The sequence below is a fragment of the Styela clava genome, chromosome 10 (assembly GCF_964204865.1).
Source record: "Styela clava chromosome 10, kaStyClav1.hap1.2, whole genome shotgun sequence".
Taxonomy (NCBI): Eukaryota; Metazoa; Chordata; class Ascidiacea; order Stolidobranchia; family Styelidae; genus Styela; species Styela clava.
The window spans coordinates 1329684-1343416 of NC_135259.1; the positions used below are offsets into that span (position 1 = coordinate 1329684).

The 13733-nt window shown below is 34.1% G+C and overlaps 1 protein-coding gene across 1 annotated transcript in view; it reads left to right on the forward strand.

Annotated features, from left to right (window-relative positions):
* LOC120337589 (deleted in lung and esophageal cancer protein 1-like) overlaps window positions 1–13733 on the forward strand; it is a 67884-nt gene that overhangs the window by 20984 nt on the left and 33167 nt on the right. Inside the window, exons 2-14 of the mRNA XM_039405425.2 lie at window positions 2686–2869; window positions 3127–3267; window positions 3872–4031; window positions 4337–4447; window positions 5807–5919; window positions 6357–6562; window positions 6901–7023; window positions 8555–8639; window positions 8979–9066; window positions 9910–10083; window positions 10884–11017; window positions 11821–12004; window positions 12644–12809. Coding sequence (XP_039261359.2) covers window positions 2686–2869; window positions 3127–3267; window positions 3872–4031; window positions 4337–4447; window positions 5807–5919; window positions 6357–6562; window positions 6901–7023; window positions 8555–8639; window positions 8979–9066; window positions 9910–10083; window positions 10884–11017; window positions 11821–12004; window positions 12644–12809 — 1869 coding nt within the window. The remainder of the gene's footprint in view (window positions 1–2685; window positions 2870–3126; window positions 3268–3871; window positions 4032–4336; window positions 4448–5806; window positions 5920–6356; window positions 6563–6900; window positions 7024–8554; window positions 8640–8978; window positions 9067–9909; window positions 10084–10883; window positions 11018–11820; window positions 12005–12643; window positions 12810–13733) is intronic.

Consider the following 13733-nt stretch of genomic DNA (forward strand, 5'->3'; position numbering starts at 1 on the left):
TGAATGTTTAGCCTACTTATCCTATCAAATTGATACATTGAGTTACGTGCGCAAGATTTTGTTCCAATATAACGACATATTTTGTATTTTACATATTAGAGAATCCACTAATATTCGATTGATATATTTCTTCATAGTCACTATGTAATATTTGAAACGTCAATATAAAAATTTGGCAGTAAAAATAGCCAAATTGTGCGTTTGACTAATAAATATAACTAAGAACGTGTCAGAATTATATTCCCGTTTCTACCCGCGGTGGTGGGGACGTGCATGGCTCATAGTTCACGATTCCTTCAATAAAAAAATTTAAACATCAGTATTCCAACTTATTTTTTAAAACATTCTGAATCATATCAAAAAGGTAAACGTATAGGAAATATCGGTCTTCATTTAGCCGATACGATACCGAAAAATTAGCCGATACCGATACATCTCTAATATATATATCAACTGAAAAGTGATCACCGAAGGGAAAGCGTTGACGCGCCAGGTTATTTGTGAAACAAACAGTGCACTTTCCTTTGGTTAACAAATATCAATCGAATAAGACAAGATGGTGATGTAATTTGATTGAACGTGGCACCGTATATTCAATAGCGGACACGAGAGATAGGTCACTTTGCGCGGGTATAAATATGAAAATTGCTAATTAAACACAGAAATTGCTAAAATAAATATATATATATTGCTATTCAAATTTCAACAATATTGAAAGATTATCGCAAATTCCACAGGTGACTGGATAATTAGTCACTACAGATAGACCCATCAGGCGCAGCCAGGATTTTTTAAATGGTGGGGGCCTCTTCGCGTTTAAAAGAGTGACCATTTGCGTCGTTAATTGCGAAACGCAGTTGAATAAATTCCAGCGCTGCGCTCCTTTTGCCAGAAGCCGTTTGAAGCATGTTGCACTTTGTGCTACAGAAGTCACTCGAAGATCGCTTTCAAAATTTAACCGCTTCTTGTTTGTCTCAAAGAGGGAAAAGAAAATGCATCTTCTCCCTCGTTGGATCAGAATCGACAATTTACGACCCCCGTACCCCTACAGACCCCAGACTGGCTTCCACTCTGCTAATGGATATCACTTATTTCTATGCATTCAATTTACCAATAAACACTTAAATTCGTGTCATACCCTAGGAATAATTTGAACAGATAATTGAAAATTCCAATTACAACATATTAATTAAAGGAAGAAATATCAAATAAAATTCGCTACGGCACCTGGGTAGGCGACACATGACAAAGCTAAAATCAGAGGATCCTAAGAGGTATTTTACGTTTCTTTTTGAGAAGACGCAATCGCCCCCAGGCTTTTCGCACACTTTAGGAATCACTGAGATAAAGGAAATGGTTTAAGAATTTCAATGTCTTTATCGTATTTTGAAGAGGTATTTTGTTGTATTTTAGTTAGACATTACCTCAAAAACAAGATACTATTTCAAAATTTGTCCCGGATATACTACGTTGAAGCTTATCACGTTAAAGCATCGACGATAATTAAGCCACCGACTAAATGTCTTTTTCGCAGGTGTTGTAGACTCAATGACGGATCATTCCGCCCTTCACAGCACCTTTCATTTCAATATTTATTTATTATTATTGTTTATTACAAATAGTTGTTCTTGATTGCTTGTTTTTTGAAGTAACAAATAAAATAACTCTGACTTCTACACAGATGGCGCTTAAAATTAAACTCGCCATTCGCCAGCATTTCTTATGAATTTGTGGCGAAACTTCGGTATAATACCGCATCCTGAACAATAACAGATCAGTAGCCAATACAGGTAGGTGATTCAGATCATATTAATAAATAACTATTTACGTGACCACGCCCATTATGCCTCAACATTCTCAAATGAAGCACCTCTCAATTGACTATCACTGTTGCAGCAATGTATTTGCCAAATGAGGATATTATACGTTTTTATTGATTTGCCCTGCCATAATTCTTTCGCGCATGATTAATGGAGCGTGCTAGCTTGGGTAACCTTGCCAACGACCACAAACACGACGGAGGCACAAGTCTGCGATTAAAAAATCAGGATCGGATTTATTTCATCACTTTCATGAAGAGTTATTGAAACCTTATTGATGATCGGCTTCTATAACCTATAATGATTTGATATATTTCAAGTCATGGGTCTAGTGAAGTAAACGCCGTAGCTGCTTAAATACTGAAATAACAGCTACTGACCTACCGTAGCTAACAAAAATGTGATGTGAAATTGTAATGTAATTAACATAAAGTCTAGGCTATATGGCGCAGAAAGAAATTCTTGAAACACGCGTTTAGTTCAAATCAAGCATACTAAAATTTCAACTAAGCAGGTATGTTCCATGCCGTTTAAGGTCAGAAGGTAACATATTGTGTTCATGCAAGACGGACTTTCATTTTTTTTTAAATGAAAATTTGGGTTGTATTTTCACATCACGTTTTTGTTTGGCGTAATTTTTGCATTTACGGTGTTTAGATATTTTACGGACCCCAAATCATTGGCGAATGGATATTATCTGAGAGTGCCTTGACTTACAGACTTGTAATTCTTACTTTCACTTACGGACGAGTACTGAGTTTGTCTTACTTTTAAGTAATTTTTACCAATTGCACATAATTTATTTATACTTTTATCAAAACTAAAGCGATCAAAACATATGAAGCAATATATTTTTACTTTTCAGACAATCCCTTAGTTTTATTAACTTTTTTGAATCAATTTGGTCAAGTCTATCTATTACAATGGATATTGTATCGCCAGACAAAGGTGAAGTTATGCCACCTGGAACACCAAAACTCATCACACCTGAACCATCTGTTCATGAACCTTCAATGTTTTATCCGAGACCTTCCTCAGAACGTGCTCAGGTTAGTTTTTATCATTTTTCATATAAATAACTTATATCAGTCATGAATATTTTCAACATTTAAATTGACCTGTAATGAATTATATTATGACAATATGCTAAATAATAATGAGTGAAATTAATTTTAGTTATTCAAATATTTTAATGATGACATTCTGAAATTAAGGATAACTGCTTTAAACCTCTCATCTTCGCTAGATACTCTATGCTACTCGAGTTATTGTTTATATTTTGAGTTTCATGCCCATGAATTTTCAGGATGTTTCCCATATTTTGGCAAGTACATTTCAAGATCTGTATACTAGGGATGTTCTGGGGAAAGACATTGTTCGAAATCTTACAACATCAAGTGACGGGAGTAGTAAGTTTCACCAAAAATGCACGAAACAATTAAAAGAGGTGAAATTTTTAATACTTTGTTTTTATATCATCAAGTCTTACTTCTCGTTTCAAATATGTTTATCTTATTATTAAATAATAGGTTTGAATGCAAATGCCGTAGATCGTTTCATAGATAGAACTTAATAATATTATGGAATGTTATGGAGTTCAACATTGGTTTGTCTTCACTTAAATATTATTCATTCAGACTGATGTAATAAGCAATGTTGATTTTTTAAATCAACATGTCATGAATATTGACTAGATAAAATTATGCTGTATGACTATCCTATTTCAAAATTAGATAATCCAACATTTCTGATTCTTTTGACGTAATAACAATTATTTTAATGTTTCAATTGGGGTCATTTTATTTATTATATTGAAAAAGAATTTTGGTTATTGTTGTAGGATGTTAGTTCGCACAATCTATAAAATGCACGGTGGATTTTTTCATGAATATTGTTTCGATCGATTATACACTTAATTAATAAAGGTAAAAGAATTTGCTCAAACTCTTTACAATTATATGAAATTGGATTAGAAACAAAAGTATCTGGTACAAAACTGAATTGATTTCGTTCTGTGTTTAATTATTTAATTATATGTTGTTTATATACAGGCTCATGAAGAACACAAGAGAAGACTTGAACAATACGCAATGTTAGAACAACACATCATACAAGCAAGAGCGAGAGCAACATCCGCAGATGAACGAGCACTTCTTCATGCAGCAAATGATTCGACTCCACAAATTTATAGAGATTTAGGATTGCCACCAGGTTGAATTGATAATTTCCACTTCAAATAGAATATGGAGGCTATTTTTATTTCCTATAAATTCAGAACAGCCCTCCTTCTTTGGCATCTTATTGTTTTGATTTTATCAATGTTATTTATTCAGTGATTAAAATAAAATAAATATTCATTACATTTTTTGTGAACGTCACGGTAACAGGAATTTAAAATGTGAAAAACAATGAAAGTCTTTTTACAAGAATTTTGCTTATTACTGTCACACAAGCATGTTTACTTGGATAGCTGAGAAGTTGTGTTCTTAATTTTATTTTTATATTCATTTATTAAGTGAAATCTAATTTTCGATGGTGCCTGGATGAAGACATGTTCAGAAAACACAATTTGATTGTTCCAAGTGATTTATTGCCAAAACCAAAGTCATTGGTTGATGGTCCAAAACGTAAGTAGAAATCTAGATTACAGTGATACCTTGGTAGTCGAACAAATTCGTTCCTGATTTATGTTCAACTACTGATTTGTTCAAGTACCGAAATTTTTTTGCCCCAGGTAACAATGACAAGTATTTGTAAACTAAATAACAATTATTTAAATGTGTACATAGTAAAGTCATTGAAAATTATGCACCTATAACGATTCCGCTTTTGTGTTAGTCATGTAGATTGTCTACTGTGACAGAATGCATACCTGTACTACTTCGTTTTGGCCTCTATAATTCCGAGCATCGCTCTGTTGTTGAATGGTCAAGAGGCAGGCGAGATGCAGGCTTTGGGTGACATCATCACACTCGATGGCGCGCACGGGTGTTTAAGCACCGAATTTTCATTCGAGTACTGCAGCATTTTTGACTGAAATTTTTTGGTTGACTACCGAATTGTTCGAGTATCAAGTTGTTCAACTACCAAGTTATCACTGTATAGTAAAACAGAGAGATTGGATGGAGTATCTGAACAATTTTCTTGAATATCCTGTTAAATTTATACATTTTCCTGAATTCAGTCGTTAACACGGTTTTGCAAATCGCTATACATAATTTATACAAAAGTAATTTGGTATTTTACTTCTTTCTAATCCTCTCAAGTTTGAATATCTTAAAGATTTGGTCATAGAAAACAAGTAATATACAATGGATTCTCATCCAATTGTTATCAATAAATATGCAAGTTGTTATTGTTTGCATTATACTTTAATACAGTGTTCTTCAAACTTTTTTCGTGACAACCCACTTGCCAAGCTGCCTTGGCCAAATTTTTTAGCGACCCTTTGGAACTAAAGTAAAATTTAATAATATACAAAATTCCTTCACTTTTTATCGAACCCAGTCACTACTAACTGCTTAGATTCAACTAGATTTAACTTCCCTCAGAACCGGAGATTATCATTCGTCAGCTAGTTCCTAAAACATAGAATCCTAAACAACCAGAAATGAAATTGTGACGTAACAATAGTTCAGTCTCGCATGATGGCTTATTATGTTTTGTTTTGGCTAGGAGAAGCGTACTTCTTACTTCTTTGTATCTTCAAATAAAAAAATTCTGCCCATTCAAGCATGCAACTTTCAACTTCGTCACTCTAAGTCAGGATATGTTTTTTTCACCTGTTTAAAATGTTTTCTTGTCAATATCAATACCCTAAAGAAGTCTTGAAACATACAGCGACCACCATTGAGTCATTTTGCCACTCACCAGTCTGAAGCGTCCTGATTAAATTGATTGCTTACAGCTGATTTTTGTCTTTCTCAGTATGCCAGTTACATTAATATATTTTTTTTAAATTTTGAGTTGACCATATCTTTATACAGCAACATCGCAACCACATTTTGCAATTCAAACATTGTCATCATCTATGCATCTTTTGAGAGGACCTGTAGATGATGGGTATACAAGTAAAGAAGAACTTCTGGCAGTTGAAGAGGTTGGAAACAATGACTGATGATCACTTGTCATTTTAGGATTTTCTTAACTCTTTTGCCATCTTATTTGCCCGACTGGGATACTTTCCACTGCTGCATTTCCACTAAGAGTCACAAGATATTTCCTTGTTTTTTAAATATTAGAATATGGAATACAAAAATGTTTAATCATTATTGTATGTTGTATACTAAAGAAGTTAGTAATTACCGGTAAGTGAGATTTCAAAATAAACTTATAAAAGTTTCAGTTAATCTTTTACCACTGATCCAGTATGTCACTAATCATTCCCAGACTTTGTTAAACTATGTATTTCATCAAGCATGTTTGATGTGATGGCCATTTCACTCCAATGATCATTTAAATTGTTTTCTTCATAAGTTTTTTACTCATATTCATTATCACTATCCTATACTTTATAAGTTATGTATTCTTAATCAGCTTCAACTAAAAGATGAAGAACAAACGCAGACAACATTATCTACAAGTTCAGATGTTTTAACAAGTAGTCCACCTCGTACTTTGATCAGAGCACACAAAAAAAGTAAAAATAATGACGGAAGAGAAAAAAGAGATAAATTGCATGAAGATATGAATCATGATCAAAGAGTTATCGATCGGGCTGACCTTGCAAGGATGGAAGAACGGTAGGGTGGCAATGTCCATATTGAGGCTTAATATTGCTTCAATATAACACTAATAGCTTATATAGTCATCGACTCACCGTGATTAAAATAACTTAGATTTGTTAGATTACTGATGGTGTTTGCGGTAAAATACCTCAGATAATAATTAAGTCCCAATATTTAGGTAGATTATTATTGTAAAAACGTGAAAGATTTCCATAATTAATAATGAAGCAAATTATTGAGACTATCAATCAAGCTGTGATTGTTGAAAACAGCAAATGTCCAGAAATATAAATTTTCCATGAATGGATATGTTTGATACCTAAATTGTCTTCAACTTTTTCAATTATTTTTAGACATAATTTTCTGAAGAATCCTCGTTATCTACCCCTTACTGTCCCGAAAGCTTCAAAACTCCTTGTTAAAGAACAACCTAAACAATTAGTCATCAGATCTGGTAGAGCTGTAATGGAAGAAACGTGAGTGGTGGTTATGCAAATATTGTTTTGTTAACCAGAAATTAGTAGTTAATGATATATCAGAACTGCCAATATGTTTATTTCTTCAACTATTTGACTCACTGGTCAGTGTTTCATGCTACCCTGGCCCTGGCCAGGGTGGTCAGCAGAAGCGTGCAAGCATTGCATTCAACAAGGTAGAACCGAAGTGAGGGCGACCCTTTTGAAGTCAATTTGAAAAATGGCAGAACATAATGCTGGTGATAAATCAAGAAAATAGCATTATTACCTGTGGTAATGATTTGGTTTCTGCGAGACTAACTACTTATCCTTCTTCTATGCTTTTGTGTCGGCGGATCCGTATGCATATAGTGCAAGGATGCTGTAGCAAGAGTAAAGATAACTATCCTAAGTGATTCAAGAGTCTTGCTGCACACTAACACAAATATATTTCTGTAACGTTTCGTCTGACCAAGGTCAGACTTCTTCAGACATACATAGTTCAACTACAACAAGAAAAGCGGTTACATACATATTTCAACGATCAGTATAAGAGAATGAGAGTTACGCATGTTAAATAATCAATTAAATCAGTGAATTCTTGATTAAATAACAGCGGGTGGCTGAAATGAGATGACATTGATGAGATCTCTCTCTTTGTTTTATATTGAACAATTGAGATTCAAATTAAACAATGGTGTTTTGTGTTTCTCAGCATTGGATGATGCTGACCAGAAAAGTCTTCTTTGAGTCAATTATAATATATTGATTGTTTGTGGTCATGGAATAGTTTTTCAATGCCAATGACACTGAAGTCTTTAAGTGAATGTCCCGGTTGGGTGAAATGTGCACCTACGCTACAACTAAATCTTTGTTTTGGGTTTTAATACTTCTGATATGTTCAGTTATTCTATATTTTAGATGTCTTCCCGTTTCTCCTATGTATTGCATGCCACACTTTTTGCAGCTTATTAAGTAGATGACATTCTCCGAGTTGCAAGTAATTTTCTGATTAATTTTCATTTCTACGTCCTTGTGTCTGCTTGTTGCAATTTTTCTTTCTTCGGAATGTTGGCAAGTGCTGCATGACTTTCTGCCACATTTGAAAAATCCAGGATTCTTTTTGACTGGTGTTTCTGATTTCAATCTTGCTCTGACTAATCTGTCTCTTAGAGTAGGGCACTTACCTGTGGTGTCTGCACTTTCACCCTCGTCCCTGGGACTATGCTCAATATGTGCTCTTAATTAGTTCCAAGCTAGGTTGGCTACATGCTTGATAGATAGTGAAATATGTTATTTTCATTTCAACAAGAATACTTTTTCATTGCAAATCGTGATCATACTGCATGACTTGCTTGTTATAATCATCATTGGACTGATAAGCAGATGGCAAGTCCTGGTTGCTATAATATTCTGTTATACTATCGGCTTCCCTTGGAACAAATATGGAAATCTCTCTTCTCTATTCCCCTATTTCAATATATTTTAAATTATTCTTTTGACAACAAATGAAGTCTTTATCTAAACCTTGTAATGTTGTTTTTTTTCATAGAATTACGAAAGAGCCTGTTCAAATTTTCATGTCAAAACCAAATGTTGTATTATTTTCAGAATGGAGAGTTGGAAGAGTTTATGAGGTGAATATCTCTTATACAAGAAAATTTGTCATTATTACCGTAATATCATGAGAATGAAAAATAATGCCACAACTTTTAATCTGTTATGAAATTAGCATAGCGAAACAATAGAGAGTACGTCTGTAAATTATCTTGAGAGTTCCTATTTATTTATGGTATAGGTATGTTCCCCTAACATTGATTTTGTCAAACTCATACACAAATGTGCTTTGAAAGTTTAATGTTAATATCAAGGAAAATTACACAAAGGCGAACAAAATTTTATGTCACTGTTTTGTGTTTGTTTAGTTTTTTCAAGTTCTTCCCAATAACTGTTAACTGTGAAACCATTTTATTCAGGCTGTTCTTGAATTGAAAAACATCAGCACAGTTTGCCGACAATTACGAGTTATTCCTCCAACTACTTCATTTTTCTCCTTCGGATTGGGTAAATTTTGTCATCTTCAAATTTTGAACTTGTTTTTGGCATTTTTTTACTTAACTTTTTGTAGGTGTTTTCCTAAAAATTTGAACAAGTATTTATTCTGACTTAGAGAACTACTGGGGTTTTGTTGGTTAGGCCAACCATGGTTGATCTGCTGGAACAAATTAAAACCCTTTATCGAGTTCTGTCAATTATGCTAATAATTATTCTTAATAATAATTTCTTTTGTTATTGTGTATTATTGTTTATAATCCATGACCATATTGTTGTTGTGTGTTTTGTTTTATTCTGCTCTATTTGGGCCATAATTGTATAATAATAAATAGTATTTTAATGTGGATGGAATGAGCATTATATTTAACTTGCCTCATATTATGCACTAGATGTACCAAATTAGCCATAGTTAATTTAAGATACTTTAAGATATTTTTTCCGAATGCTCGCTCAAATCAAGATCTCCTGACCTCCATTAAAAGTAGTATAGTACTGATAGTAAAATTGAAATCTACTGGTATGTTTAAGAGCTATTGACATTAATTCATGATACTGCTCTCTTATCCTGTCATTGTACCACTCATCAGCAAGCAGATTAAAACTTTGCCAGTTACGAATTATAAATAGTTTCTGTACTAAATTGATACAGTACAAGTATAGCAATGGTCAAATTGAATACATTAATCTGGGCTATGCATGGGAATAATGCATGCTAATATTGCTCAGAAGTTGGCATATGCTGTAGAATTCATTGGGTTATTTTTAGTTATTGTAAGTTGTATTTTTTGAAGGTCTTGTTTTTTTCATCCAAAATCTTTGTTATATTATACAGCTGTTTTTCTTTTTATTCAGGTAAATACCCGGGAGTTCATGGATTAGTAGCGCCTGGTATGAGCGCTCAATTCAATGTGCGATTTATGCCTGATTCACTTGCTAATTATGAAGATTATGTATTGGTACAGTCACAATCGGAAGAACCGCTCACAGTTTTATTGAAAGCAGAAAGGAAAGCTCCATTCTTAACAAGTAAGATGTGCTTTATATTTTCATGTTTGAATTAAATCCATAAATACCTCCAGCTGCAATAACCTCTGACATGATGCCATATACATATGAACAAAAATTTGAGTAGAAGCACAGCATTTTGCTGCTGGATGTATTTGTTGTAGTTATTTTGTTGACCACTTGCATGATTTAAAATTCGGTAAAATATATGAAATATGAATCGTATCATTACAACATAATTCCTTGACTCATGATTCTGGTGCAAAACTTTCTGGGTATCAGAAAAAAAAGCTGACAACTGCATGCTGGAAATTTTCAATGAAATTGAGTATGACGTTTCTGAGACTGGGATCTAGAAATAATAACCCTTTTTTTTGTGTAATACAATTTTTAATGTGAGGGTTCAATTAATCATGGGGTAAACCATAGAGTTCAACCAGACTACCAGTTAAATGTTCCAGCTGTAGCTGACTTGGATTGTGGAAAAGTCGTAAGGCTTGGTGGCGAAAAATCCAGCTGTTTCCTAGCACATCTCTCTACTTCTATTTCTGCCAGTGTTGTTACCTGGATTCATATCAGAATAAGGCAATTAGACCAATAATGGTTTAAATGCATCTGATAAATCAAGTGATAATTGAATTAGGACGAATAGCCTGCCATTGAATATTTCTGGTTTATAGTGATATGGATAATATTGCAAGATGCTCTGCTAGTTTGAACGACCTAACACAATTTAAATTTGAGCACAATTTTGCGCTATTTGGTAGGTAATGATTTATCATGACCTGGTATTTGTTTCTTATATTACTCATACTTTTCAGTATCTCAAAATCTACGATGCGGCCAATGTCTAGTCGGTGGAACAAAAGTTGAAGAAATTATTGTGAAAAATCGAGGTGGAAATGGAAGATTTTGTATTTTGAAAAAAGAATCGTGGCCTGCTGCTAATTTCAAAGTAATAGCAGTTATAAAAATAGTGTAATACAAGGTGATCCAAACCCTGGACACATTTTGTGCGGTCCGCAGAACAATTTTAGTGTATACTAAACCATTGGCAGAGATTTGTATTTATTGGCAAAACATTTTTGAGTTTTTTTTAGCTATTCCAACTAAGCATAGAGATTTAAGACCTTCTCCTAATCCCGATGTCAAGAATGATATTTGTTGAAATCACGGAACATCAATCTTGTATCTATAAACGTCAAAACGGGGCCAATATGGGAAGCTCGCATCTCGCAACTCCTAATTTGGAGAGACGTTTTGTGTCTTTATTTCAGTGAAAACACTCTTCTGTTTTCAAGCGGGGCCATGTGACAGCAGTGACGAAAAGCAGAGCTGATTTAGCGTGGTTAGTTTTTGCGGTCCTTCAACCTCGCAACCTTGGACCATCCTGGTTTAATGTATTTATCCTTTTAAAAGCACCCTGAATTCATCACAATCAGTATGAATTTGATTAGTATTGTATCTGCTTTTGCAATATTCTGAGTATATTTTATTAGACAAATTTGAAGACAAAATATTGTTAGGTAATAAATTACTCTTTTATCTAATAACAGCTGAAACTTGAATAACCAACTCAAATCACTATGGCAACATGGTTTGTGAATGATTGTATTGTAACTTAATGTTGGAGGAATTCTTATGTAGAAATTGCCTTTCAATGAAGCCAAAAGGTCACTTGCTGATTTGCTCAATAATATATTGCATGGAATGGTTTCAATTTTACTTAAAAATAGTTTTGTTTTGTTTTGCTTTCAGACTGTTGTGAGTCCTGGTTCACTAGATGTTGGTGTTTTCCGAATACAACCGGCTGTATTTGAGTTACTGTCTGGTCAAACAATGGTTCTCGAGCTTGTATTCTCTCCAGTAGACACAGAAAACTACAAAGAAAATCTTGTAATAGTTTGTGATAATTGTCAGGTTCAGGATCTTACCATTGATGGTGGGTACTTATGCTACATTGATTGATAAAGGCTTTCGAAAATCAAATGGTTTTGTTTATTTGCTGCTTATGCCAGACACCTGCTGTTGACCTCACTTTGAGGTATTTGGATATTTCATAAAACCAGTGTTAAATTTATTTGAGCCGAACTTTGCATAATATTCTAATACTTCTCATGCCTATATAAGGTTATGAATGAAATCTTGTTGCACATGCCTGTAGGTTTCAGGCCTTTTTATGTCCGTAGGAGTTTTGTGCATTCAATCTTATAATCAACTTCCATAAAAACCTTACTTAAAAGTTTTAATCTTTGTTCTACTATGAGTAATTACTATAAAGAAGATGTTTGTATGTACTACAGCTATTCACTTTTCTCCCTATCTGTTTTCGTTACAAAAGCACCTGAAGATTGCATAGATTGACGCTTGACTTTTCCATCGTGTTTGAAACATGCAGCTTAAGTGTAATGGGTTGCGACACATTCACTTTCCTATGTGAGATTTCTCACTGAATGTTGAGTTGACCGTATATAACAAGCATGCATTTCTATATTATTGTTTAAATTGCCTAATTTGAGAGAACTAGCAAGGAGATATGGGTGGTCTTTTAATCCAATGATTATTTTCTCATTTGTTCTAGGTGAAGGACAAGCTGCTGCAGTAGAATTAGTTAGTGTATCAGATGGTGGTGAAGACTCCCCGAAACTTGGGGAAATTTCAGATGTTACTGCTGATCATCTAATTAGGTTTCCGCCACTCAACCCCCATTCTTTTTATATGAAACAACTCTTGGTACACAACTCAATGTGAGTATGTTTTGGTATCATTAAAAAATGGATGGAGTGGAGATGGAGTACACTGTGAACTCATAATTGATATGGTTTCACAAATGTTTGTTCATGAGTGTCTCATAATATAAAAATTGAACATTCAGAACTTGTCCACACTCGGCTATGAGCTCTCATTCATTCACTCTCAGTGTACTCCTACTTGTAAATGCACATGATCTTGCTTTGGACAAATGCTCTTGAAGAAACAAAAACAAAATACATAGAAATAGCCTGCTAAAGATGTTAGCTACTTCATAATATCAACTTTGTTGTTTTGCCAATTATTCGTATAAAACAGGAAACAATTTTTTGTGTAGTTTGAATCAAATTTAACTTGCAATGCTAACATGTTAAGGTCATGATGTCTAGGCCAACAAAGCCAGTCAGCCTGGTAACTGTTTTTTTGTAACAAATTTTTAACAATGATTGATGCTATAATAAATATCATATTATCTGAGGTACTATTGATGAAGATTTTTTTTTTCAAAATATGTCTGTTCATTTTTGCAACCATAGTTGCGAAGTTTTAATTGTTTCGGCTTGGCGTTGTGGCGCATCATTCTAAGCGTTAGGAATACGCTCTGCCACCGCATCTCTGATTACACTTCGTGGGTTCGCAGGTTCGAATCCCATGCGGGGATGATCAGGTGCGAGAGGATTGCTGGACTCCTCGCCGTCGTAGGGTGATTCACGTAAACGCTGGTCGGTTACGGCTTTCCCCACCATCAAGTCCATGCTTCCGAAAACAAATAACTGGCTAACTAATCCCATGCCCGACCTGGACTGTTAACCGGACGAGAGGCCGTGCGTGGTTCGCCATATGATTAAGCCGTCTTATTGATTTTCCTCTCCCCCGGGATAAATATGTAAATCATATCCTATCTTATCCTGCATCTTGCA